The sequence below is a fragment of the Manis pentadactyla genome, chromosome 5, assembly GCF_030020395.1.
Source record: "Manis pentadactyla isolate mManPen7 chromosome 5, mManPen7.hap1, whole genome shotgun sequence".
Classification (NCBI taxonomy): Eukaryota; Metazoa; Chordata; class Mammalia; order Pholidota; family Manidae; genus Manis; species Manis pentadactyla.
Window position 1 is genome coordinate 1,116,601 of NC_080023.1, and position 24,420 is coordinate 1,141,020.

General features: G+C 46.4%; 1 protein-coding gene across 4 annotated transcripts in view; it reads right to left on the reverse strand.

Annotated features, from left to right (window-relative positions):
- The window catches only part of AFAP1 (actin filament associated protein 1), a 159,494-nt gene that overhangs the window by 66,619 nt on the left and 68,455 nt on the right, over nucleotides 1-24,420 (reverse strand). For 3 of the 4 annotated variants that reach the window (XM_036921359.2, XM_036921360.2, XM_057501992.1), the window contains exons 2-4: nucleotides 22,149-22,277; nucleotides 20,108-20,205; nucleotides 9,243-9,351 (exon numbers count right to left, since the gene is read on the reverse strand). In XM_036921359.2, coding sequence (XP_036777254.1) covers nucleotides 9,243-9,351; nucleotides 20,108-20,205; nucleotides 22,149-22,275 — 334 coding nt within the window. In that variant the 5' untranslated portion in view covers nucleotides 22,276-22,277. The remainder of the gene's footprint in view (nucleotides 1-9,242; nucleotides 9,352-20,107; nucleotides 20,206-22,148; nucleotides 22,278-24,420) is intronic. The other variant, XM_057501993.1, reaches the window with a different exon arrangement.

A 24,420-nucleotide genomic window follows, 5' to 3' on the forward strand; every position in this document is an offset into this window, starting at 1 on the left:
TACATAACGAATGGATGACAGATAAGGAGAAACTAAGGCTAAAGCAATTGGTTGCAATTTGGGCAGAAGTGGCTGAAACGGCAGACCTTATGCAGAATGAGATTCACGCTTTTTACCCACTGGAAACCAGTGATCAGTAGTCAGGCTTGTGCTTTAACCTCCTGGGAGAGAACCACTGCCCAGAGAGGAGATACACGGACTAGAAGTCTAGATTGCCATCTCGGTCATGATGATGGAGTCAGGGAAGGATTTGAAGCAAGAAACCAAGGTTCTCTCTGAGAGAGAGAGCTTTTGCAGCAGCATGGAGAATGGGCTGAGCTGGACCGGCCAGAGGCCCTGTGGGGATGCAGAGGAAGATGCAGAGGTGTGCCGAGAGGACCGTGAGGAGCGGGGGTCAGGACGTGCTGAGGGCCCTGGTCACAGAACACTGAGAGCAGTGAGCAGCCGTGAAGACTCCCCACTGTGCTGTGGCACAGAAGCCCCTCCAGGAAACCCCTCCACCCCAAGCAGGCTCCCCTCATGGGCTCACAACCTCCCCCGCACACTAGCTGCATGCACCACACCTCTGGTTACACATAGCTGCAGTGGCTCTTCAAATCTTAATTCTAATTAAATAAAATTAAATGTTCAGCTCCTCAGTTGCATGGTCACATTCCAAGTGCTCAGTGGTCCTGTGCTGAGTGGCTGAAACCCAGGAGAGCACAGGCAGAGCACACTGCCATTGCTGCGGAAGACCAGGCTGGGCAGCTAAAATGCGTACAGTGGAGTGCAATTTGTGTGGGACACAGAGAAGACCAAAGGGGAAACTTTTGATCTGAATCTGCTATGAGTCATTGCCAACGAGACAGAAAAGTCTAAAAGGAGGAACACAATAAGCAAAAGCACCGGAAAATGTCAAATTTCTTAAAAACAGAGTAGATCAAAAGTAAACTCAAAATGGATCAAAGACCTGAATGTAAGTCATAAAACCACCACTATAAAACTTTTAGAAAAAAACATAGGCAAAAATCTCATGGACATAAACATGAGCAATTTCTTCATGAACATATCTCCCCAGGCAAGGGAAACAAAAGCAAAAATGAACAAGTGGGACGATATCAAACTAAAAAGCTCTGTACAGCAAAGGACACCATCAATAGAACAAAAAGACATCCTACACTATGGGAGAATATATTCATAAATGACATATCTGATAAGGGGTTGATATCTAAAATACATAAAGAGCTCATGCACCTCAACAAACAAAAAGCAAATAATCCAATTAAAAAAGGGGCAGAGGATCTGAACAGACACTTCTCCAAAGAAATTCAGATGGCCAACAGGCACATGAAAAGATGTGCCACATCGCTAATCATCAGAGAAATGCAAATTAAAACCACAATGAGATAATCACCTCACACCAGTTAGGATGGCTGCCATCCAAAAGACAAACAACAACAAATGCTGGCAAGGATGTGGAGAAAGGGGAACCCTCCTACACTGCTGGTGTGAATGTAAACTAGTTCAACCATTGTGGAAAGCAGTATGGAGCTTCCTCAAAAAACTTAAAATAGAAATACCATTTGACCCAGGAATTCCACTCCTAGGAATTTACTCTAAGAGTGTAGGAGCCCGGTTTGAAAAAGACAGATGCACCCCTATGTTTATCGCAGCACTATTTACAATAGCCAAGAAATGGAAGCAACCTAAATATCCAACAGTAGATGAATGGATAAATAAGATGTGGTACATATACACAATGGAATATTATTCAGCCATAAGAAGAAAATAGATCCTACCATTTGCAACAACATGGATGGAGCTAGAGGGTATTATGCTCAGTGAAATAAGCCAGGCGGAGAAAGACAAGTACCAAATGATTTCACTCATCTGTGGAGCATAAGTGGAAAGAAAAAACTGAAGGAACAAAACAGCAGCAGACTCACAGAACCCAAGAATGGACTAACAGTTACCAAAGGGAAAGGGACTGGGGAGGGTGGGTGGGAAGGGAGGGAGAAGGGGGAAAAGGGGACATTACAATGAGCACACATAATGTAGGGGGGGGGCACAGGGAAGACAGTATAACACAGAGAAGAGAAGTAGTGATTCCACAGCATCCTACTAGGCTGATGGACAGTGACTGTAATGGGGTATGTGGGGGGGATTTGATAATGGGGGGATTCTAGAAACCATAATGTTGCTCATGTAACTGTACATTAATGATACCAAAATAAAAATAAATTAAAAACCCCCCAAAAAAACTGAGTAGACCTTTTCATTTTTCAATAGTATTTACAAGTTTGCAACAGAAACCAAGCTGGCAGTTACTTTTGTGGGGAGGGGGTTGTTACAGGGAAGGGACAGGGGGCTTCCAGGGCTGAGTCTATTCTTGACCTGCTGGTGGTTTCACAGATGTTTTGTGTTGTAAGTCACTAAGTGTTTCATATTACATGCACTTTTGGGTAACTATATTGTCTTTTAGAATGAAAGTGTTTTTTTTAAGTTTAGCACAGTTAGTATGTAGGGTATGTGAAGGGCAGTAGTGGAATACGACACTGAAAAGACAGGAGGCAGCTGGGCTCTGGGAGACCATGCACAGCCCTGGGACCTGATACAAACGGCAAGATCTCCGATGGGCAAGGACAACATCAGATTTTTTATCTCAGAAAGATCATGCTGACAATAGCTTGAAGTATCACAAATCCTTCAATGCTTAGCACATTTCTTAGAACATCAAATTCAGTAAACATTTCACAAACAAATGAGAAGTAGTAATGAATAAATTAGCTAAAAATGGGAACTACCTTTAATTTAATTCAGTCAACAAATATTTATTGAGCACTCACGATGTGTCAGGCAGTATTTTTCATACTTCTATTTCTCTGCTAGGTGCCACTGATGATGCCTGAAACGACGAGGCCACTTCACGTTTACAGAGGGCATTTGCATCTCTATCTCATGGGTCCTCTTGGCCACCCACCCACGGACGGGCGCAGAGCAGTACAGGGCCCTTATATGCAGTCTCAGTTACCCACAGTCAACGGTGGACTGGACACAGATGATCCTCCCTGGCACATTATCAGAAGGTCACCAGCAGCCTAATACTATGTCACACGCCTGCGTCACCATTCACGTCAGCTCATCACGGGGCATTTTATCATCTCACATCATCACAAGAAGCATGCGTGCAGCACAGTGAGAGAGAGAGGGGGAGAGAGAGAGAGAGAGACCATACTCACCTAACCTATATCACAGCATGTGGTTAACACTGTCCTATTTTATTATCAGTTATAGTTGTTAATCTCTCACTATGCCTAATTTACACATTAAACTCCATTATAGGTGTATATGTATAGGAGAAAACAGTATGTATAAGGTTCAGTACTATCTGCGGTTTCAGGCATCTGCTGGGGGACTTGGAACGTATCCCCCACGGATAAAGGCGACTACAGTCTCCTTATAAGGAAAGTAAGAATGATGCTGAAAGACCAAGTAACTTATCCAAGACCACATTCCTGATAGCAGCAGGGCCCCTGGTGAGCGGCGGGGCCCCTGGGAGCCCCTGTCACCCTGGGGAATGGGTTGAGGTCCATAGCTGAAAAAGACAGGAAGTTCACTGTCCCACCTTCTTCAGAGAGAGCAGAACTGACAGATGCATTTTTGGAGGAACATCAGCCAACTTAGCAGGAAACCAAGAGCAGTTAGGAGCAACATCATGGGCCTAGAGAAAGTTACCTCTCGGAGAAGCATCTTGGGCAGCGCCCCAGCAGGGAGCAGAATCTCTCGTGCTGCACTCGTTCCGCGCACCTCCCAGTGGCTCTAAGCGTACCTCAAGGAGTCACTCTCTGGGGCTGGGGTTTGGATGATGTTTGGAGATAAGGAGGGCTTTGTGAACAATGAAGAAAGACCCAGAGTGGGATAGGGGGTGGACCACCGATGACCTCTGGACCTTGAGTGAGTGGTACAGGAGCTCCCAGGGAGATGGATGGAGGGCTGTATTTGGGGCAAAGCCAGAGAGGGTGTGATTAGGAACCACCAGCCCCGCACGTCCCGTGCAGATGTCTACACTTGGTGTAGGATGAGGAGGCCAACCAGCATCAGCAAGAAAACTGAGTGGGTCTTTGTGCTCTGGGGAGGTTGCTGGTCAGGAGATGCTCTTCCACACAGACACTGGTCTTACGGGCAGGAGCTGCCATCACCGTGCAGTCCTGGCGGAGCCAAAGAACCATTACTTGAACTATATAAAATTGCATATTTCAAGCATATACCCATACACCATAAAATAAAAAATGGCATTTCAGCCAACTGCCCTTGAGGAGGGAGAGGAGTACAAGGAGGGGAACTAGGAAACCGAAAATAAAATGGAATGTAAATGTGAACCCCGAAGGCCCACAGGGTCAGCAGAGCTGTTGCTGTCAGCTGAGCCAAGCTGGAGCACATTTGCCAGGACTGGTCTGGCTTAGGGCCGCCATAGCGGGACTTGGTGAGTGACTGGACAGCAGAAAGGGACCGGCAGCCAATACACGCAGAAGGTCAGTGAGGGCTGCTGGGTCTGTCCCAGAGGATCTGTTACCCACTCTGTTCACCTGGGGTTGTGACTGGACGCCCCTCATCTGCTGCAGGGCCTTCTACTTTGACGGCTCACCTCCCAGCCAGGCGCACACATGACTCCATAGCCAGGAGCCCTGGTACCTTCCGTGGGTCACCTGTGTCACCCAGTTTGGAGGGGGTGAAAGACAGATGGGCTGCAGTTTGTCCTTGCAGATTGCAGCGCATCCTCGTCCAAGTCCAGCTTTTCTTCCAGACTCTTGTTCTGACCAGATGCATGGGCAACAGCCTTCCACTGACTTCCACAGCGGCCCCCACACTTGCGTGAGGTCTGGACCAACACTGAATCTTCTGTCCCACCTCATAGCACTTCTGCTTCTCCAATCAAACCCTGTTACAGAAATCGGTACTGGAAGCCGTCAGCAGGCTCCTGTAGGTGAGCTCAGGCCGGCCTTCAGGATCTCAGGGCCCAGCTATGCAGACCTCTGAAGACAATGAGCTCACTGTCGAGAAACTGCTTCCGGCTCACTGACGACCTAGTGTGCTAGTAGAGGCTGAATGCTTGGTCCTGGGCACGAAGTCGTAATGCAACCTTGGCCACCTAACACAGACTCTGGGTTCCCTGACCCATCAAGAAGCACCTGACTGTCAGGTCTGCCTCTCTAGAGGCTCCATCAGGCCCAGACGTGGGAGCAAGGTGCATGACCTAGCAGCACAGAGGCCGGTGGCCCCTCCTGCTGCACGGCCTCCTCCTCTCAACACTGATGCATGAGCACAGCCTGACGCTTTGTGTGGATGGTCAAGACTTTAGAGGAACTAGTAGCGAGGGGGTCTGCAGAGAGGGCTGTGAACAGACCAGGCGAATGCTTAGCAAAGAGCAACCTCAGTGGAAGGTCTTTGTCACCAAGTAAATAACATGACCCGTTACACAGGCATTGGTAAACCCCTTTCCCAAACTTCCTGTCTGCATGGACGCATGCACAAGTGGCCAGGGTGGCCAGAGTGGAGGTCACACATGAGAATCAACCACACAGACTGCCACTCATGAGGATTAATCTGACCCTGGCACTTCTGAGTGTCCTGCCTGTGCAGAATGCTGCTCCCTGGGGTCACAGCCAGCCACAAGCAGCAGGTTGTCACTGAACCCCTTCCAGCTTGGAAGGGGCAGTTTACTTTCACTGGGACAAAATTAAAGTGCACTTGCCTTCCTGTGCACAATGCTGTCAAAAGCAGTGCCCATGGTCTCTGGAATACCCTAGTCACCATCACGGGACCCCACATAGCACTGCTTCCAACCATGGAATTCGATGCACAGTAAATGAAGTTTATAGCTATGGGTTCGTGCTCATAAAATTCACTGGTCTTGCCATGTTCCCATCACCCTATAACAGCTGACACAACAGACCTGCAGAATGTCCCTGTGGATAATCAGTTTCATGACCAGCTAGACTGGTCACACCTGGCACCAGGGGCTGCTGTCTTCTAGAATATCTTCTAGCACATGTGCCCTGCCCCAGTCGGCTGCTTCTCCCAGAGTCAGGATTCACAGGCCTGGGAACCCAGGGATGAAAATGGTAGAGGTTCCCCTCACTATTGCCCCTAGTATCCACTAACAAAACATTTGCCTCCCTCCCTGAAATTTTGGCTCTGCTAGCCCTCAGATCTTAGTTTCTAAGGACAGAATATTCCCTCCAAAGGATATAGCACTTGCTCCATTAACCTGGAAGTGGAGACAACAGGCAAAGAAGGGGTGACTGGGTCTGACCACCTAGGAAGGAGGAGGAGCATGTAGGGGACCCCTCATTGTCCCTTGGTACCCCCTGCCCTGTGAATAGTCAGTGGAAAATCACAACCATCCCATGCAGGCAGTCCTGCCAAAGGCCCAGACTTTGAGGAAGGAAAAATGAGCCATCTTATTAGACGAACAACCCAGGTGCTTGCTGAAGGCAAAGGGAACATGAAGGAAGTTACACACACTGGTCAGGGCTGCAGGCCGCCCTGAAAGGACTGAACCAGGTGTGAATCTTCATTCCTGACTTTGAAATGGAAGCATTTGTCTGTGTATAAGCGGATGCTTCTCCCCCTCTGCATCCGACATCAGCAGTGCTAACAGTCGGCCTTGGATCTCAGTTCTTGTTCCTCAGCTAGAAGAAAACGGATGTCACCCTGAATGGAAAAGGGACTTTGTATCCTCTGGGGGAGCTAGGGAGTTTTCCATCATATGGGTGATAGTTGAATCCTGTTCTGCTGAACCGTGATTCTGCCTTTGTCTTTATTTGGAAATTGGATGTAGTTAAAAGAGGTGTGCATGGATGCCAAATAGAAACAAGATAAACGATGGTGGTTTTTATACTGTATCAACTTGGCAAGGCTGGAGTGACATCTTCCCAGATCCCCTTTCCTGGATGACTCTGGGTGGCCACAAGAGGGAGTTGTGAGCGATCCGGAAGGCGGAAGGCGAGTAGCTGTCAGCACGCTCTGCAGGCTGGGGTAGCGCGGGCATGGCGGCGGCTCACACACGTCGCTGGCCTCCTTTCAGCCTGGGGCAGCCACGGGGCCCTCAGTGCCTCCAGCTCCAGCTGGGGCATCTCCCTTGTCAACGCTGAGTCCTGGGCTGGGTGTAAGCAGCTCCTGGTTGCGTGGGCCGGCCTCCCTGCTCACCATCCATGTCACCAGGTTTAGAGGAAGGCGGGACAGAAGTGGGCTCCAGCCCGTCCTCCTTCCCCAGGCCCCATCCACCTGCTCTTCCCCCAAGCCAGCCTACTCTATAGGCTTCCTCACCGGCTCCCACAGCTGCATGAGGCCTCACTGCTGTAACAGACCCCTCGCTCCACGACACTCCTAACGGTTCTGCTTCTCTGATGAAACCATACCCGATACAGGGCTGAGCTGTCAAAAAGTCCACAGGTGACTGCAGACAGCCTAAGCCTGGCCCGATCCTCAAGGGAAGGGGTGGTGCTCAACCTTCTGCTGTCCAACCAGACAGTCAATTAAAGAGGCTGCCACTGCTGATGCCACCCGCGAGTGTGGGTCCCACCACTGTTCTTCAGAATTAGTTCAGCAAAAGTCGCCCACCAGTCAGCAAGTGAGGAGTGCCTTCTCTGAAGAACAGGACGTGACACATCAGCTGTGTGGGGCTTCTTGCGCTGAAAAGTACCTAAGGCCCCCCAGAGTCAAACGCAATTACTATCAGTTTCCAGCCCTGAAAGTTTGTTGGAGGGAGGCTGGAACTTAATGCGCCGAGTGCTGGAAATACCCTTATTAAACCCAAGTCTTTTTTTCACTCCCTGCTGCTAGAGAGAAAGGAGACCAATGCAGCTTTGAATTATATCAAGCCATTTAGTTCTTTGTGTTTTCTAATGTATCTAATAGTTTCTGAAATTGTGGACACTTAGAAATTACCAGAATGCATTTTCCTAAATAGTTCTTAAGTGAAAAGAAATTAAAATATGCAAGTTGTAAATCTCAAAACCTGGTACTTCCTAACCTCCTCATCAGAACTGTCCCTTTTCTCATTCAGAATGTAACAAATATTTATTGCTCCTGGGCTGAGGCTGTGTCAGCACTTTCAGGAAGCTGAGAAGACAGGCATCAGGGAGCTGGAAAAGGGCCCTTGCCCTCGACGGGATGACGGTCCAGCTGGCCTGGGTTCTGTATATACCTTTCACATTCTGAAAATATCCTGGGCAGGGGGACAGGTCAGGGAGCACTTCGTGTAATCGTCAACTTAGAGTGTGCTTTGCTGAAATGGCTCTGCCTATTTATCGCCAGGGAGGAAAAAGATCAGAAAACTCAAAGTCTCCGTGGAGCAGAGACCTCGGGGAACATGGATGATGGAGCACATTGTCCACGAGAGAACAGACGAGGTAGGATAACACGCTCTGAGGTAGCACAGACCATGTGCTGGCAGCCTTGTGATTCTAATGCGCAAAGACTCTTTGCCTCCCTCATTTTATCTTTCATAAGAAAAGCAAGATTCCCTAAGTCTGCATATATTCAGATACTCTACTCCACTTCATTATGAGACAACAGCTCACTGCCTGACAGAAATACAGCCAATGATCCAGAAATAAAATTCCGGAGAAAGTTATGAAGAGGTTTCCAATGTCAGGGTATCTTTCTTCATGTGAATTTGAAAGCTGTACAGATAAAGAAGTGCTTCTGAGGGCTGCCAGGCAGCTAGCTCTCTAGAGTCACATCATGACAACTCTAATTTAGGCAAGACTCTTCTAGGAAACCTGCATAAATGGGAGATAAAAAAAAAAAAAAGAAAAGCCTATGGCTCAGGTGGCTATTTGTTTTGTGCCTAATCACTGTAGCCTGGGAGACACTATGCTCACAGGGCACAATGAATTCAGCCTGGGAGGGACACGCGCTGGTCAAAGTCGAGGGCCTGCACCCACAAACATGCCACAGAAGAGCGTCTGTTTCCAAAAGACCGTGTCCCCAATCCGCCAGGGGAACACATATTGTTCAGAAGCATGTTTCCACCGCAGTGAGCCTCCGCTAATCAGGAGCCACAGGGGAGACGATCTGAATTAGCGAGGGCATCTCGTGCGCACTTCGGCTTTTCAAATCCTTTCCTGGATTCACCTCTTGGGATCAAGAGGTACTTCTGTCCGACTCCCCTGGTGCTGTGTGCACCCCCTGCTACCCTTCATACCACAGTCCCCCAAACCACGGGACCAGCTTTGCCAGGCAGATGCCACACTCACTTGATGTAATGTATTCTGGAGCCTTCCCGGGGCTCAAGGGCACGGCTTCCTCGTAGTAGCCTTCGGGGAGAGAGGACGTGGGCAGCGGCGGTGGTCCACTGTCGGGTGGCTGAGGAAGAAGGCAGACGGCATAGACATTAGCAGAACCACAGAAGTTGGGCATTCCACCTAACAGGTGCTGGCTGGCATTTTCCACTTTCCTTCGCACAGGCCTAGGGCAAAAAAAATAGCGTCCTACGAAGAGGCATGGGAGCTCATTTCCCCACTAGATGGCCGCTAGGGCCCCAGCCCCTGCAGCCTCGCCCTGGCCACGTAGTGCCATGCATCCTGAGGCCCCACAGTCAGCACCCTGCACACAGGCCTCGGCCGGGCTAACTTGCCCTCCCAGCCAGCCTGCACCCCTGCCCTCTGTTCTCCGGTGTCCCCCAGTAACACCAGCTAAGCAGGGGCTGGATAAAGGGATGCAGTTTGCCCACAATGTCACCACACTCTGCATGTGTGCCAGAGAAATGCGAGAATACATAAGTGAAAGAAAATCAGCTGCCAGCCACTCAGTAAAAGTAACTCATCTGGTGAAGGAGTCGCATCACAGTTTCCCGTCGGCCTCTGGGGTGAGGCATCTGGGTGCTGAAACCATGACTCTGGAGCACACAGAGCTGGCAGCTCAGCACCGCCCGGATGCTACCCGCCCTTCCAGTCCCACTGAAGGCCCTCCCTCCCTCACATGTTCTCTTCCTGAGACCACATACAGTGGCCAGTACCTCATCGCCCGCCCTCCTGCCAATGGAAGGGGACAGAGGGAAGGAAAGCCAACATTTGCCCGACACCTGCTACTCGCCTGGCACGGGACCAGGTGCTTCTGCGCTGGTCACAGGCTGTATCTGGTGATCTGCTCAGGGCTCCTTCAGGGAAGCTACTACATAACCTGATGTTCCACAGATGCTGAAAGCGGGGCTCAGTGTCTGAAGAGCCTTCTCAAAATCAGACACTAGAAGATGACACCAGGTCTGTCCACTAAAGACCTTTCCTATACTCCTCCTCTCTCACTTTCCTTTTTCTAGCTAGTTCACACTACTTATACTCCATAAACAAACTAGAAATATGTCACTGAGAATGGTACAGAACAGAGGCCCCAAACTGCAGATCTATCAAGTTAAATTTCCAAGTAGAACAATGTTCCAAAGAAATCACAGGGCTTTTTTCATATATATGTAAACTCTTGAGAATGTGAACCCCACCCCTTTCCACGTGACTCGGCTCTGAATCAAGAAGCCCTTTGTGAATGACTGATGGCCCACTGTGCGTCCAGCCTACTCCTTTCTCTGGCCCCATGAAGGAAGGCTGTTTAATCACCATTAACTGCACGTATTCCTCATACACGGGAAGGCAGCTTTCTCTCTGCCACCCATCCGTGTTCCCAGTTCCCTCGTGTCCCCATCATGTGAGGCTGCCCCGGATCACCAGCACTCCGTGGTCTTACACGGGACTGCGTCCAAGTCCTCCATGAGCCCCTGAAGAGCAGCTCTCGCCCCGGAACCCCATACACCACCCCCAGCCCCAGGCAAGGTCTGAACAGGAGGCCATGCCCAGGGTAAAACCTCTGTGTGTTGCTTTTGGAAAAGAGCTATTTGATTCACTGAATGTCTTTCTTCACAAAACAGAGGGTATTTCAACTTCCTTTCAGTATTCTGAAACAGTCAAACTATTCATATCCAGGGAAAGCATTACAAATAGTTGAATCAAACATTTATGAAATAGCCCAGCCACCTCTCCCCGTGCCACACATAATCATGAGGTGTGTGAGGAGCAGAGCGCACTCCCAGCTGACGGGGTATCTCAACAGGGACTCTCAGACCCTACTGATGGTCATGTATTGGCACAACCCTTCTATGGGTATGCCCTTACATCCAATAATTCCACTTTTAGAAATACTGCCCAGGTCAATTGGTCATGTAAGCAAAAATGTATAAGGATGGTCAATAAAAGTTTGTTCAGCACAGCCCCAAAACCACCTCGATGTTCACTAAGAAGCTGAGAGATACTGACAGGTCCACATGCAGGCACTAAAAAGGGTAGCATGTGCCAGTCATTTGCTTGAAAAATCTCTATTAGATACTGTGACACGAAAGAAAACAAGTATCCTATGAGCCCTTTTAATATGATCGTATTTATGCCTGCACACAAGGGAAGAAGGCCATTTATCAAAATGTTAACAAATGGCTGTCTCTTTTTTTATGCATATTGGTAGGGCTTAGATTGTCTACACAGTATTTATCATTTGTTAAAATCAGAAAAAATTAAACTATTTTTGCTTTGAAGTAATACCCCTCAAAAACTAATACTTCTAGAGGAGCACCCTCTCTCCAAGAAGGGTCTGCACTCCACTCCCAGAACCTGTTTACCTTTGAAATTCTGCCACAGGGGTTTCAGACACTTAGGAGAATATTATGGTTTGTTAAAGGGCAAGTGGGAGAGAGGCTAAAAGAGGGACTTGAACTGTTATTTATCACTTCCAGAGGGAAAACATCTTTCAGATCCTCCCCAATAGGTAAGAATTCACTGAAATCACCACTAACAGGAATTTTCCAAAGCAGGGGAGGCAGACTTCCAGAAGGGACTATGGAAAACCAGGGCAGACGAGGACAAAAGCAGAGAGGGATGCTGGGCACTTGAGTACCTGTCACACACCGTATCTGGGTCCAGGGTCTTCCTTGGTCAATGCAACCTTCCCCGAACCCCGAGTCCCAGTCTCCACCCTTGCAAATGAGGGCGACTGGTCACGATCACCTCTGATATCCATCCCAGCCCTGAGATCCAATTCTAATATTCTCATAAGGTGGCAGGTCATCAGGCCATAAAGCCAATTTTATCTATTTCAAAATTTTAGTGAGACCTGGCCCCAGGTCCTCACCAAAGGGTAAATGACACTATAATCTCCAGCCAGGGGAGATGCTTCAGATGTACCCTCTAACATGAACACCCCACGCCAGCGGGCATCACTCTGGCAGAACTCTGTCTCAACACCACGGGACCCAGTCTGCCAAAGCTCTAACACTGTGTTTTGTCCGTCACCAGCATTTCCTGGGCTGGGACACTGGCCAGTAAAATAAGTGACTGAACTCAAACCACCTCAGTGCTCTAAATACTTAAAAGAAATATGAGAAACTGTTTTCCTCAAAGAATGATGGCCTTTGCCTCTGCTGTGCTCTAGACATAAAAGAAATGGCACAGTTCCAGTTACTAAATAACTTAAATTCACCCAAGTATTTCTCCCTCAAATTAATACTGAAGTGAAAGTTACTTCTTGGTTTAGGAAGTCTTATCTGCCTTAAGAATTTGTAAACTTCTCCTTTAAGATCTCTTACTAGAGAAAACCAGCACTTACAGCTGGATGGGAATATAATTTATCGGCTTGCTTGGCTCACAGTATTGGCCATAATTTAGTTCCCATCTTTTTGGAAAGAAAAGCCCATTAGTATTTGCCTTTGCTACTAAAAGAAAGCCTCCCAGAAAATTCTTTTTCCATTAGTCGTAATAAATATTATGTTTATAGAACAGCATGGCATAAATGTAATTATATTATTGTTATTACTGTTACTTTAATGATGTAATAACCATCATTTACTTATTGTCTACCATGTGTCAGACATTGTCCTGGGATACTTCACATGCATTTTCTCTTGTTCAGAAAATAACACTGAGATATTGGTATTTCAACTATGACTTTACAAAGGAGAAACCGAGGATCCAGAGATAAAAGGCCTTAGCCAGGGTTGCACACACTCAGAGCTGGTCAGTGGAGAGGCCAAAAGTCCACCACAGTTGGCACTGCCTGCTGGCCTGGGACCCACCAAACAGCAAGGATGGCATTTCTGTGTCACGACACACCCCTCAGCACCTACTGCTGCAGGGAGCCAAGCAGGACAGCCCACCCACGGAGGCTGCTGGGCCCCACCTGCAGCTTCAAGGCACACAGCACAGCTGGAGCTGCACCCCAGAGGGAAGGTGTGTCCGCCTGTACCCCACGTCATGCTCAGCACTGCTACCAGCCCTCCACCACCACAAACTGGCACTTCGTCTCTGCTGCTCCCCACCAGCTACTTCTCCTGCCTCAATTTATCATTTAGTCCTTTGCACTGGAAACACCAATAAACTATGAGAACTAAAAAAAAATCAGCCCAGAATTTGGAATCACTTTCTGACTCTAACTATATATACACGGTGGTGTATCCAGATCCTATTTTTCTGGTTACAGCAACTAAAATCTGTTAAGAATAACAGCCAAAAATGACACAGTTTGACCCTTGAACAATGTGGGGGTTAGAGGCACTGAGCCTCTGTGCAATCAAAAATCCGCGTATAATTTTTGACTCCCCAAACTTTACTAAGAGTTTCCTGTGGGCCAGAAGCCTTACTGATAACATAAACAATCAACTAACAAATATCTTGTATGTTACATGTATTATGTACTGTATTCTTATAATAAATTAAACTACAGAAAAAATTTGTTTTCAAATGTCCCAAATCTCAAAAAAATTTCCAATGCATTTATTGAAAAAACTCCATGCACAAGTGGACCTGTCAGTTCAAATCTGTTGTTCAAACATTCAACTGTAATCTGAAAAGAGAAAAATCAACGTTCACGTTATAGTTCATCACATTTCAGCAAAACTCTTTCCTAACTAGCGTGAATATTTCAGAAGCACTGCACGGCGTTCCTGCCATAATGGAAACTTCCTGTGCTGCAGGTCGCCTTCAGGAAGGTCTGCGCTGTGAGGGAGACCAAGGACAGCAGTGAAGTCATCTTCAATGGGTGGCAAAACTTTGCAGTCTGAACTGCAAAAATGGCTTCAATCCTAACTAACATCAAGAATCTTGAGTAAGTAATCTTCTTGGCAAAATAAACGTTTTTATCCAAATTACACCCCATTCCATTCTGATCACTATTTAATTTGCATTCCACATAGCACTTGAGTAAACAATGGGGAGATATTCACACGCAGTAAATTTTCTCTGGTTTTATTTTTGCATGGCAAGGAATGAAAGCCCTTGGGGCCCCATCATCTTGCCCTCCTTCTCTGCCAGTAGGCAGGCGTCCACAGGGAAGGCAAAACTGTCCGACACGAGAGTAGAAAGAGCATGTATCTGAAGCGCAGCCACTGAGGAAATTTAAGACAAAGATGCCATAGCAACTGAACATGACACTAAATGCTCAGATTCTCAAAAGACAAAGAAGAAAGCAACAAGATGGTTCATATCCACTAAAAGGATCACATCTGATTCAATCAGGAAATAAATGGTTTTTCTGTTTTAATTCATGGGCTTTAGTCTCAACTCTGCAACTAGTAAAATACCTAATTTTGTCATATAATCTCAAAGAGCTTCATAATCCCACCTGTCAGAGATACCAAAGCTGCTGCGAAAGTCCTTTGGGAAGGATAAAATGAAGTCAGTAGGCAAGGAGGTACTGGCTGGCATCCATACCTCACTGTTCGACAGGAACAGAAAGTGGGATGGTGGTTCCTGGGGCAGCGGACAGGGTGCAGAGTTGGTGTTTAATGGGCACAGAGTTTCAGTGTGGGAACATGGAATAGTTCTGGGGACAGATGGTGGGGATGGCTATACAACAATGAGAATGTACTTAATGCCCCTGACTGAGCTGGACACTTACAAATGGTTAAAATGGTAAAGCTTATGTTATATATATTTTGCCACACTAAGAAAAAAAAAACTTCATTGTTATCTGCTAGCATAATAAGGCATCACATTTATATAAGCTCTGACTCTAAAATTCCAAAGAATTTTAGATACCCACCCAAGCTTAATGTAAACCCCTGCTGCTTAAATTATTTAAAAAAATATTTCTGGTCTTGATTGTGTCTCACATATCATACAGTCCCAAAAGGAACCGACCTGGCTCTTCTCTTTCTCCACCACGAAGACCTGTGCTACCCCGAAGAGGAGGAGGCGGGTGAGGAGGTGAGCGGTGACTGTCTGGCCTGCAGGGTTAGTGGACTGGCTGCTGCAGAGCTGGGTGGTGGGCCCCGTAGCCGGTATCAACACAGATGGGATCCATTTCCGAGGGAGCACCGCCTGTCCCCGCACCCTCTCAGCTCTCACAGCCTACAAGGTGTGATCATCTGAGAGCTGCACAGCTCTCAGAATGAAGCAAAAACAAAAGCCTGTTGAAAAGCACAACTCTTCCCAGAAAAGTTTTTATTATACATGTGCCTGCATTGGCCAATTCTAGGCTCCTCTTGAAACACATGAAAACGAAATCACCTGCTCACCGTGCCGCATGGCACACTGCAGTTCCAGGCTGAGAAGTCCTGCCCTCCCACAAAGCACCCCCACCCACACTCCTGAGAGCCCTCCCCAAGCTCTAGCAGCCACACTGAAGGGACTCCTGGTACACTGGGGACAAAACACAAACATTCAAACATTCCCTTTGTGGACAGAAGTGTCATCAACGTTAGGAGATGGCCTTTCTGACCTGCTCCCTGACCTTGGGAAGTCATCAGCATGCTACTATGCCTCACGACAACACAAATGCAATCCTCAAAAGGTTAGAAATTAGTTTAATTAAAACCATGTCAAAATGAGGCATTGCTGTTCAATTGATATAAAGTTTCAGTTATGTGAGATGAATAAATTTTAGAGATCTTCTAGAAAAAGAGGAATGCCAAGAAACAGCCATTAAGAACTGCATAGAGCAACATCAGGCACTTAAGGCAGTAACAGATAAAAGGGAACACATTTCTTAGTGTTTAAAACACACATAGCTGTGCTGAAAGGCAGTATTCCTCAATACTTGCCACAGAATACATAAAAATGCAGTAGCGGCTAGAAAGGATGAGAAGTAACACCTGGCTGGAGTATCAAAAATCTTACACTAAAACAAAAACTCCTTCAGTCATTTATAGCTGCTTTCAGGAAGATTCCCAAGTTCTCTGCATGGCCCACAGGCCCTTCCCAATTGAACCCCTGCAGGGCGCCAGCCTCACCTGCAGATGCCTGCCCAACCCATGTTACCAGGCCACACAGAGGCGTCTGCAATGCTCCAGTCCATCCGGGCCTTTCTTTGGCTTTGCCTCAATTTGTGGTACACCCTCTGCTTAGCACAGCTTCCTATCTACTCCATCTTTTTCCTACTATAAGCTAATTCTCTTGAAAGTCAATTTGCCAACAGCAAATGACCAACTAGCCAAAAACCAATTCACCAAAGGCAAACTTACTTTACTGAATGACTGGCTTCCTTACTGAATAATGAATTCGATGAAAACCCATCAAAAAATACAGTAGAGCTATCTGAACCAGTTTCCACTTCCTGACTTGCTGGACTGACAGCTGTTCTTCATTCCCTCTGGAAAACATGCTGATGTCCAGAAAAGGCTAAATATTCATGATCAGAGGCTTCTCTCAGTACCTAGAAATAGTCCCATCAGGTGGCCATACGTTTACTGAGTCAGCTTTCTTCTTTCAGTTTACACTTATCACTATAACTATTTATGTTGACTTGATTAAGGATTACATAAATAACCAGGGAAAAAAATGAGTGCAAACAGAAAGCTGACAATTCTCTGAGATGCTTTAGAAAGGTTCAGTGAAGACAAACTGCAAAACAAGAAAAAAGAAAAAGTTGGGGGTGGGAAGTCAGCTATGAAAGAAGAGCAGAGCATTCGCGAAATCCCGGGGGCTCCGACTCAGATCGTTTCAGTATCTAGATTAACCCCACTTTAAGGAAAGAAAAACTGGAAATGGTTAATGATATATAGATTATGCAGAAAAGACAAGAAGAATCTAGTGCATAGCCCTGTAAGCCAAGAACATAGGCTCTTGGCCCTACATCAAAATCTTAGTTCTATAGCAAGTGACAGCATGGCCTGGAAGCTGAGGGAAGACCCTCTCCACCATGGGGTAGGCACCAGCAGGGAGAGGTTAGCCACTGGCCAAACTCCTACTCAGAAATGACTTGTTTAAACTTAAAATATTTAAGGCATATGTACCCCTTTTTTTAAAATACAATTTCTCCCCTTAACCAGCATTGCTGATTAACCAACTACCAGTCAGAGGGCTTGCCACACACCTGAGGCCAGGGCAGTTTGCCATGTTGCAGCCCAAGGCAGGGGCAGAGCAAAAGGCTGGGAGAGTGAGAGACAAGGAAGGAACTGAGAGAAAAGAGCATGAGGAGCAAGTGAATAATGAACTGTATTTGAGAAAAATTCTATGGAAATGGATTGACTAGTCAGTGGTCAAAAATGGTGGAAAATATTGACCATTCAGTGAGTATTTTGTCTGAAATTGGCATTGAAACTGAGACCACTCCATCTGGGCCGGGACACCTGGGACACGTCCAGGCCAGTCAGCTGGCAGCTTGTATTGCTCTAAGGAAGAGCCTGTGAAATTCCTGGCAGCATGCCTGCTCCTCTGTGCTTCCAGGTGTCCGCGTTTCACTTCACTCCTGAAACACCTCTCCCGACCGGAAACGTGACAATGAAGTACAAGACGCAGCACACTCAGCCGTGCCACCGGGGGGCCACAGGTCCAGACAGACTTAGGAAGGATGGAGAAAGTAAACCAGAGGGAGAGATCCAGAAAACTAACGACCTACTGATTCCTCACCTAGCTCTTAATCTTTTTGATAAACAATATATCAATAAATGGGATTAATATTGTTGACATATACTTCTGGACTATAATTTTGCATTATAACTAAACAGCAAATGAGACAATGAAAAAAATATATATGTTAAAAATAAAAACAGCGCATGAAAATCGTATGTTCAATATGCCCTCAAGTGTGAGAAGATTAAATATATTAAACAGAAAAATAATGCAAGCTACAAATGTGGGACAAATATATAATTTAAATGTTCCTAGTAGCCACAGAAATTGCAGAAATTGGTTATATTAACGTGTCTTCTTTAACTCATCATATCCAAAATCATATAATTCAACATATTATCAATGGGGAAACTACTAAGAAGATACTTTACATCCTTTTTTTCGCAGGAAGCCTTCCAAGTCCAGCGTGTATTTGGCCCTGATAACGCATCCCAATTTGAGCTAGCCACACTGCCAGCACTGGACGGCACAGGTGCAGAAAGACCAGAGAACAGTGGCTCTCTCACAAAGAAGGGAACACAGATGGTTTTTATTTTCTCTTAGGGTTTGTTCCCCTATTTTCTACAGTGATCTTGGTAAAAATGCAGCATCTAAAGCCCCATGCAGACCTCGAGGATCAGACTGTTCGTTTTAGCAAGATCCCCAGGGGATTCCTATGGCCACGAAAGCCCATGGAGCACTGCTCTAGACAGTGACAGCTAGCTCCTGCGTGGGGCTAAGTGCAGGCGAGGTGTTGATTCTGAGCGCTGGAGATTGATCAGCTCTCTAATCCTCATGGTAGTCCTATTAAGGATGCACTGCTATCACACTCTTTAGAAATGAGGCACGTGGGGCACAGAGAGGTTAGTGTGAAGTCATACAAGTGGGAGAGCTGGTCTGGCTCAGACAGGCTTCCCCAGTGGAGGAGTCATGTTGTGTTGGCTTTGCTACCACACCTGCCAACAGAGTACTGCGAGGAGACACTCGATTTGTAAGCAAAAGAATGTATTATAATGTTTGCCTTTCCCACTTATTACATGACCTTGAGCAAATCACATACATTCACTGAACAAACACATCTCCTTTCTGGAAAATGGGTATAGTGTATACTGGAAAAAGTTGTGGGGACTTGTGACAATTTGAAAAACCATTTCATTTTCTGTAGCTGACTTTATTGTAGAATATAGCATATAATACATATGACACATAATGTGTCCATCAACTGTTTATGCTATCAGGAAGCCTTCAGTCAAAAGCAGGCTATTAGTAGTTAAGTTTTTGGGGAGTCAAAAGTTATACTCAGATTTTCAACTGCAAGAGGAATCCCTACCCATAGCCCCTACTTTGTTCAAGGGTCAGCTGTACACAGTCACATGTTTAGAGATATTTTAGGGGTCCTTTTTGGTTAAGCAATTATAAATGGAAAACAAGAGCATGACCTGTGAAATGTGGTAGGAACCCAATCAGCCCCCACAAAATGATAATTGTTGAGTATCCAGTGCACATCTGCCTCTTAGGCTGGGACACAGACATGCAGGAAAAGTTTGAAACATGGCCCTGCTTTCCTACAGTTCTGATCCTGGTGGGAAGAAAACTGATGAGTCATACAGAAAGCTAACATGAGAAAGAGAATTGCTAAGTAATGGATTTTGCTCTGATTTTGAATGGAAATTTAATTTCCCTGAGTAAACAAATTAAAAAGCAGAAAAAGCAGAAAAAGCTGAATGAAACATGAAAATCTGCTCTGTAAGTATCTGCAGAGGGCAAAAATGCCAAAAGAACCCCAGAACAAATTTTGAATGCATAAAATAAAATAAAATACACATTCCTGGAATATATACATATTTTTCTTCTGGGATAGAAAAACATTTCTTTTTTATCCCAGAAGCATAACAATGAATACTAAAGTTTCAGACGAAGTAATCCAAATTCAGAACTAACACAGAAGAGGGTCAAGTCCCCAGGCTCTACGCCACCGTGTTAGCTGCTAAAGCCTCTGGTTTTTCTTTTTAATCTGACTTAAGAACAAATTTCCATGGACCTGTAGCTTCAGCGATTTTCAAAGCAACACCAGCCTCCTCAGGGAGGCTAGATTTACGGTATGCCACTTAGGTGTTACTACCAGTCCTGAAAAGAGTGAAAGGACAGCCATGAGCAAAACAAGGCCTCCTTTCTTCCAGAACTGGACTTTCATCACCCGCCCCAAGCCATAAGAATCCAAGGTGTGCAGTTTCTTGCTGGGATGGGGGACTCTGACTCACCAGCCATGGCTGAGGGATCTCAGGCAGAGGCATCTGTGGGGGAGCTGGTAGGGTGTTGGGCGTCTCCAGCTTCTGAGCATGATCTTTCACTTCAAAACCTGTAAGATTAACCAAAACCATACAGTGGGGTGAGGAGGTTGAGGATGGCACTGCTAAGAGCTCCTGCTTCCTCAGCCCCACACGGAGCACTTCCCAAATATTCTCTCTAATCCTTTACAACAATCCTGCAAGGTAGGTATTATTCTTCCCATTTGATAGGTGAAGAATCTGTGGCTAAAAAAGAAAAAAGAAAAAGATTAAAGGACTAATGGAAACACTAACAGGGAGAAATGATGGAGCTGCATTCTTCCCATGCCACACCCCTCAGAGGCCAGTTGCTTCACATGGACTTCAGCTCAGGTTGGCACCTACCCGTGGACTAAGGGTGCAGTCTCAGAGACCAGCCCCTGCACCACCTTGGGCCTCGTTCTGCTCACGTGCAGTCGGCTACCAGATCCTTCAGCCCATCACCCAGACTGATGAGGTGTGCTTTCCAGGATGCAAACCTAATCGTGTCGTGTCAGGCTTCAAGCACTAGAGCCCAGTGAACTGAATGGTATGTGAATGGGATCTCAATAAAGCTGTTCAGAAAGGAATCCCTGCATCTCCTCTCCCACAGAGCTGTCTGGATCCTAACATGCCTATACTCCAAGACCTGCCCTGGCCCCACCCCTCCACTCTCTCACTTGGACCCTCCCCTTAGGTGTCCCTACAACGGTACTGGCAAGCTTATCACTACCTGCTTTTCTGTCTTACCCACTGTGCACAAAGTTAGCTTGGCTGGCCAGAGGCTGCTGTCTTTACAAAGGCCTGCTTGCAGGGTTGGCCCTTGGCCAGCAGTTGTGTATTTCCAAAGTGTTCCCATCATCCTGAATCTATCAGGTTGGTTAACTATGCATAGATTGTGCAAACAATGTGGTTTCTGCCAAACACCTGCTGTGATGGTTAATTTTATACGTCAACCTGACTGGGCTAAGGGACACCTACATAGCTGGTAAAATATCATTTTTGGATGTATCTGTGAGGGTGTTTCTGGAAGAGATTAGCATTTGAACTAGTGAACTGAGTGCAGTAGATGGCCCTCCCCCAAAGGGGTGGGCACCATGCAATACACTGAGGGCCTCAATAAGACAAAAAGGCAGGGGAGGGTGAATTCGCTCTCTCTGCTTGCACTGAGACATCCATCTTCTCTTCCCTGGATGTTGGCCCTCCTGGTTCTCAAGATTTTGGACTCAGGTGGAGACTTAGGCCATCAGTGCCCTGATTCTCAGACCTTCAGGTCACGACTTTCCTTGTTTCCCAGCCTGCAGATGGCAGATGTGGAATTTCCCAGTCTCCGTAACTGTACAAGCCAATTCCTGCATTAAGTCTCCTCTTTATCTATACATCCATCCACCCATCCATCCATCCTGTTGTTTCTGTTTCTCTGGAGAACCTGACTAATAAACCTGCTTTTCTTGGGAGTCTGGACTTTTGGTATATGCCAGCAGCCCAATAAAATCCCGGGGCACTGAGTCTCTAACGAGCCCCAGTGAATAGCAACGTTACACCCAGGATGCTGCATTTTTGTTGCTGAGGAAAGAGTGTGGCTGTGTGACCCCCACGGGAGGGGGAGCACGGAAAGCCTGCACACGGATTTCTCCAGACCTGCCTGTATCTTCCCCTCACAACCTGGCTGCACATCCCTACTACCGTTAGAACAAATCCTGAGCATGAGAAAGTCCTACCACATGCTGAGTCCATCTAGTGAGCCCGTGAATGGAGGGGGCTCTCGGGGACTCCAGCACACCCATTGCTGTAAGCACCTTAAAGCTTTATCTTCCTAAGCCTAGGGACTAACATGACCCTGGTGTGTGGTTAGGCCTTCTACGATGATTTGACAAGTAAGCAAATTTATGCATTAATGAACAAACATGTACACTGTACGAAGATGGAATTAAAGATGACTGAGAGGCAAAAAGAGAGTAGAGGAAGAGAGACCAGATGTCTGAAGGGGCCAGACCTTTGGGTGACTGCATCCTCAGCAGCATGTCAGTGATTACCGCCTTCTTTTCTCGGACACTTGACGTCAGATACTCATGGTCCAGGAGTTCAAGAAACAGACGAAGTTCAACTATTAACTCTTCCATTGCTGAAAACACAGCAGAGAGGAAGGGTACCATTAGACCCTTTGATTTATGACCATCAAAATATAAATGCTAAGCTTTACTCAAAGCATTTCATTCTAGCTTGATTGGATATAGTATTTCACTGCAAAAAACAAGTTGGCTGACATCAGGTTGATGAAAAGATTCACATGCCATCTTCTAGACAAATGCCCAACCCTGCACTTTTGCTCTGAGGCAGCAATAGTCATGCAGGAGGAGCTCCAATGCCAGGCTGCCAACTGATGGAGTCATGACCCCAAAGCCTGACATCACTGTTTGGTGTCGATTGCATATTAAGTTTCAATGTCAGGAAGAAGACGGGGATTTAAAATGCCAAATAGTTTTCAAGTAACCACTGGGACATGGTTCAGAAATTCAACACCCAACTCTGCTTTTGTAGGTCTGGCTGCATCCCAGGATGACTGTGAGCATGTTTGTGCAGTTACAACAGAGATGCACATGCCGAAGAGAACTTAAAATACAAGCGCAGGCACTGGCCTACAGATATACCCTCATAAACAAGGGCTCTTTGGGGTCTTCAGTATGTATCTTGAGGCTTCTTTAAGCAAAAAAGTTGGAGAACCACTGATCTACGGGATTCTTTCCAAATCTACTTTCTACAAGTGTACAACACCCTCCAGGATTAAAGATCCTAACTGAGGCCCCCCTTACAGAACTACCACAGCTCTGCTCATTTCAGGTAAGTGGGCAGAGAAATAGCTAATGAATTCAAAGTAGGCAAGGTGTGTCCCTGAGCTGCTCACTTTTCCTAATTGGGCAATTTCTCTCTATGAAATGAAGAGGTAGGATTCAGTAAGCCCATAAGGTCCTTTTTATTAGTGAAACAACTTCTTTGATGATTCTAAGTAGAAAACAACTTCAGCTATACTTTAAAAATGATGGCTGCTCACATTATTCATAATAACCAAATGGTAGAAACAACGCAAATGTCCAATGATGGATGAATAGACAAATAAAGTGTGGGATATATTTGAGCCTTAAAAAGGAATTAAATTCAGGCACATATCACAACATGAATGAGCCTTGAACCCATTATGCTCAGTGAAATAAACCAGTCATGAAAGGACAAATATTGCATGATTCCACTTAGGTGAGGTTCTTAGAGTTGTCGAAATCATGGAGGCATAAAGTAGAGTGGTGGGTGCCAGGAGCTGAGCGGAAGGGCCATGGGGAGTAAGTGTTTAGTGGGTGCAGTTCAGTTTGGGGTGGCAAATTACAGTTTGGGAAGATGAAAAAGTTGTGAAGATGGATGGTGGTGATGATTATACACAATGTGACTGCACTTAATGATACTATATGCTCAAATAGGGTTAAAATGGCAACTTTTATCCTACATACATTTTACCACACAAAAAAATGAACCTTATCCAAAAATTGATGGGCTGCTATGGGTCTATGTTAAACTTATAGTATCCTATCCTGCATCTTCATTCATATATTCTTTTACCAAAAATGCTTCTCTTGCATGTAGCCAAATCATATTTATCCTGCAAGATTGTACCTGGGCTCTAGCTAGAAGCATCAGAACATGTGACGAGGACTATGACCACCTCCATCCTAGCTCATCTGAGACCTGAGTCTCTCTCCAGGGTTTCCATGGAGAGCTGTATGCCGACCCCTCTGGCTGGCAGTTCGCAGAGCCCAGCCCACACTCAGACTGCAGCGCCTTCTACCGTCGGGGGGCCCACAGCAGCCACTGCCACCCTGCATGCCCACAAGCCCAGCCCCTCCAGGCTCTAATTAACTGGATCACCAGAAGCCAAGCTGTCAATCAGGTTCTCTTTCCTATATTTCCCTGAGACTAAGGACTCTCAGTCAGTTGGGGTCTCTTGAACTGAAGACACATTCACTCGGGAGCCATGTCTAGGCATGCATGTGCCGCGGGAAGACAGCCATTAACAGAGGAAGAAAGAAGGAAGTTGAGACACTCTGGATGGTGTGCGGATTCACCCAGAGGAAGAGACCACTGAGGAGAGAGGAAAGCAGACAGACACACCAACTGACTGGATGCCTGAGGCCTTCCTGCACTTTTTGTAGTTACCTGTGGAAATGCACTTGAATTCCGTGAGTCACCTGTTTCATTGTTTTTTATCAAGCTACCTGTGT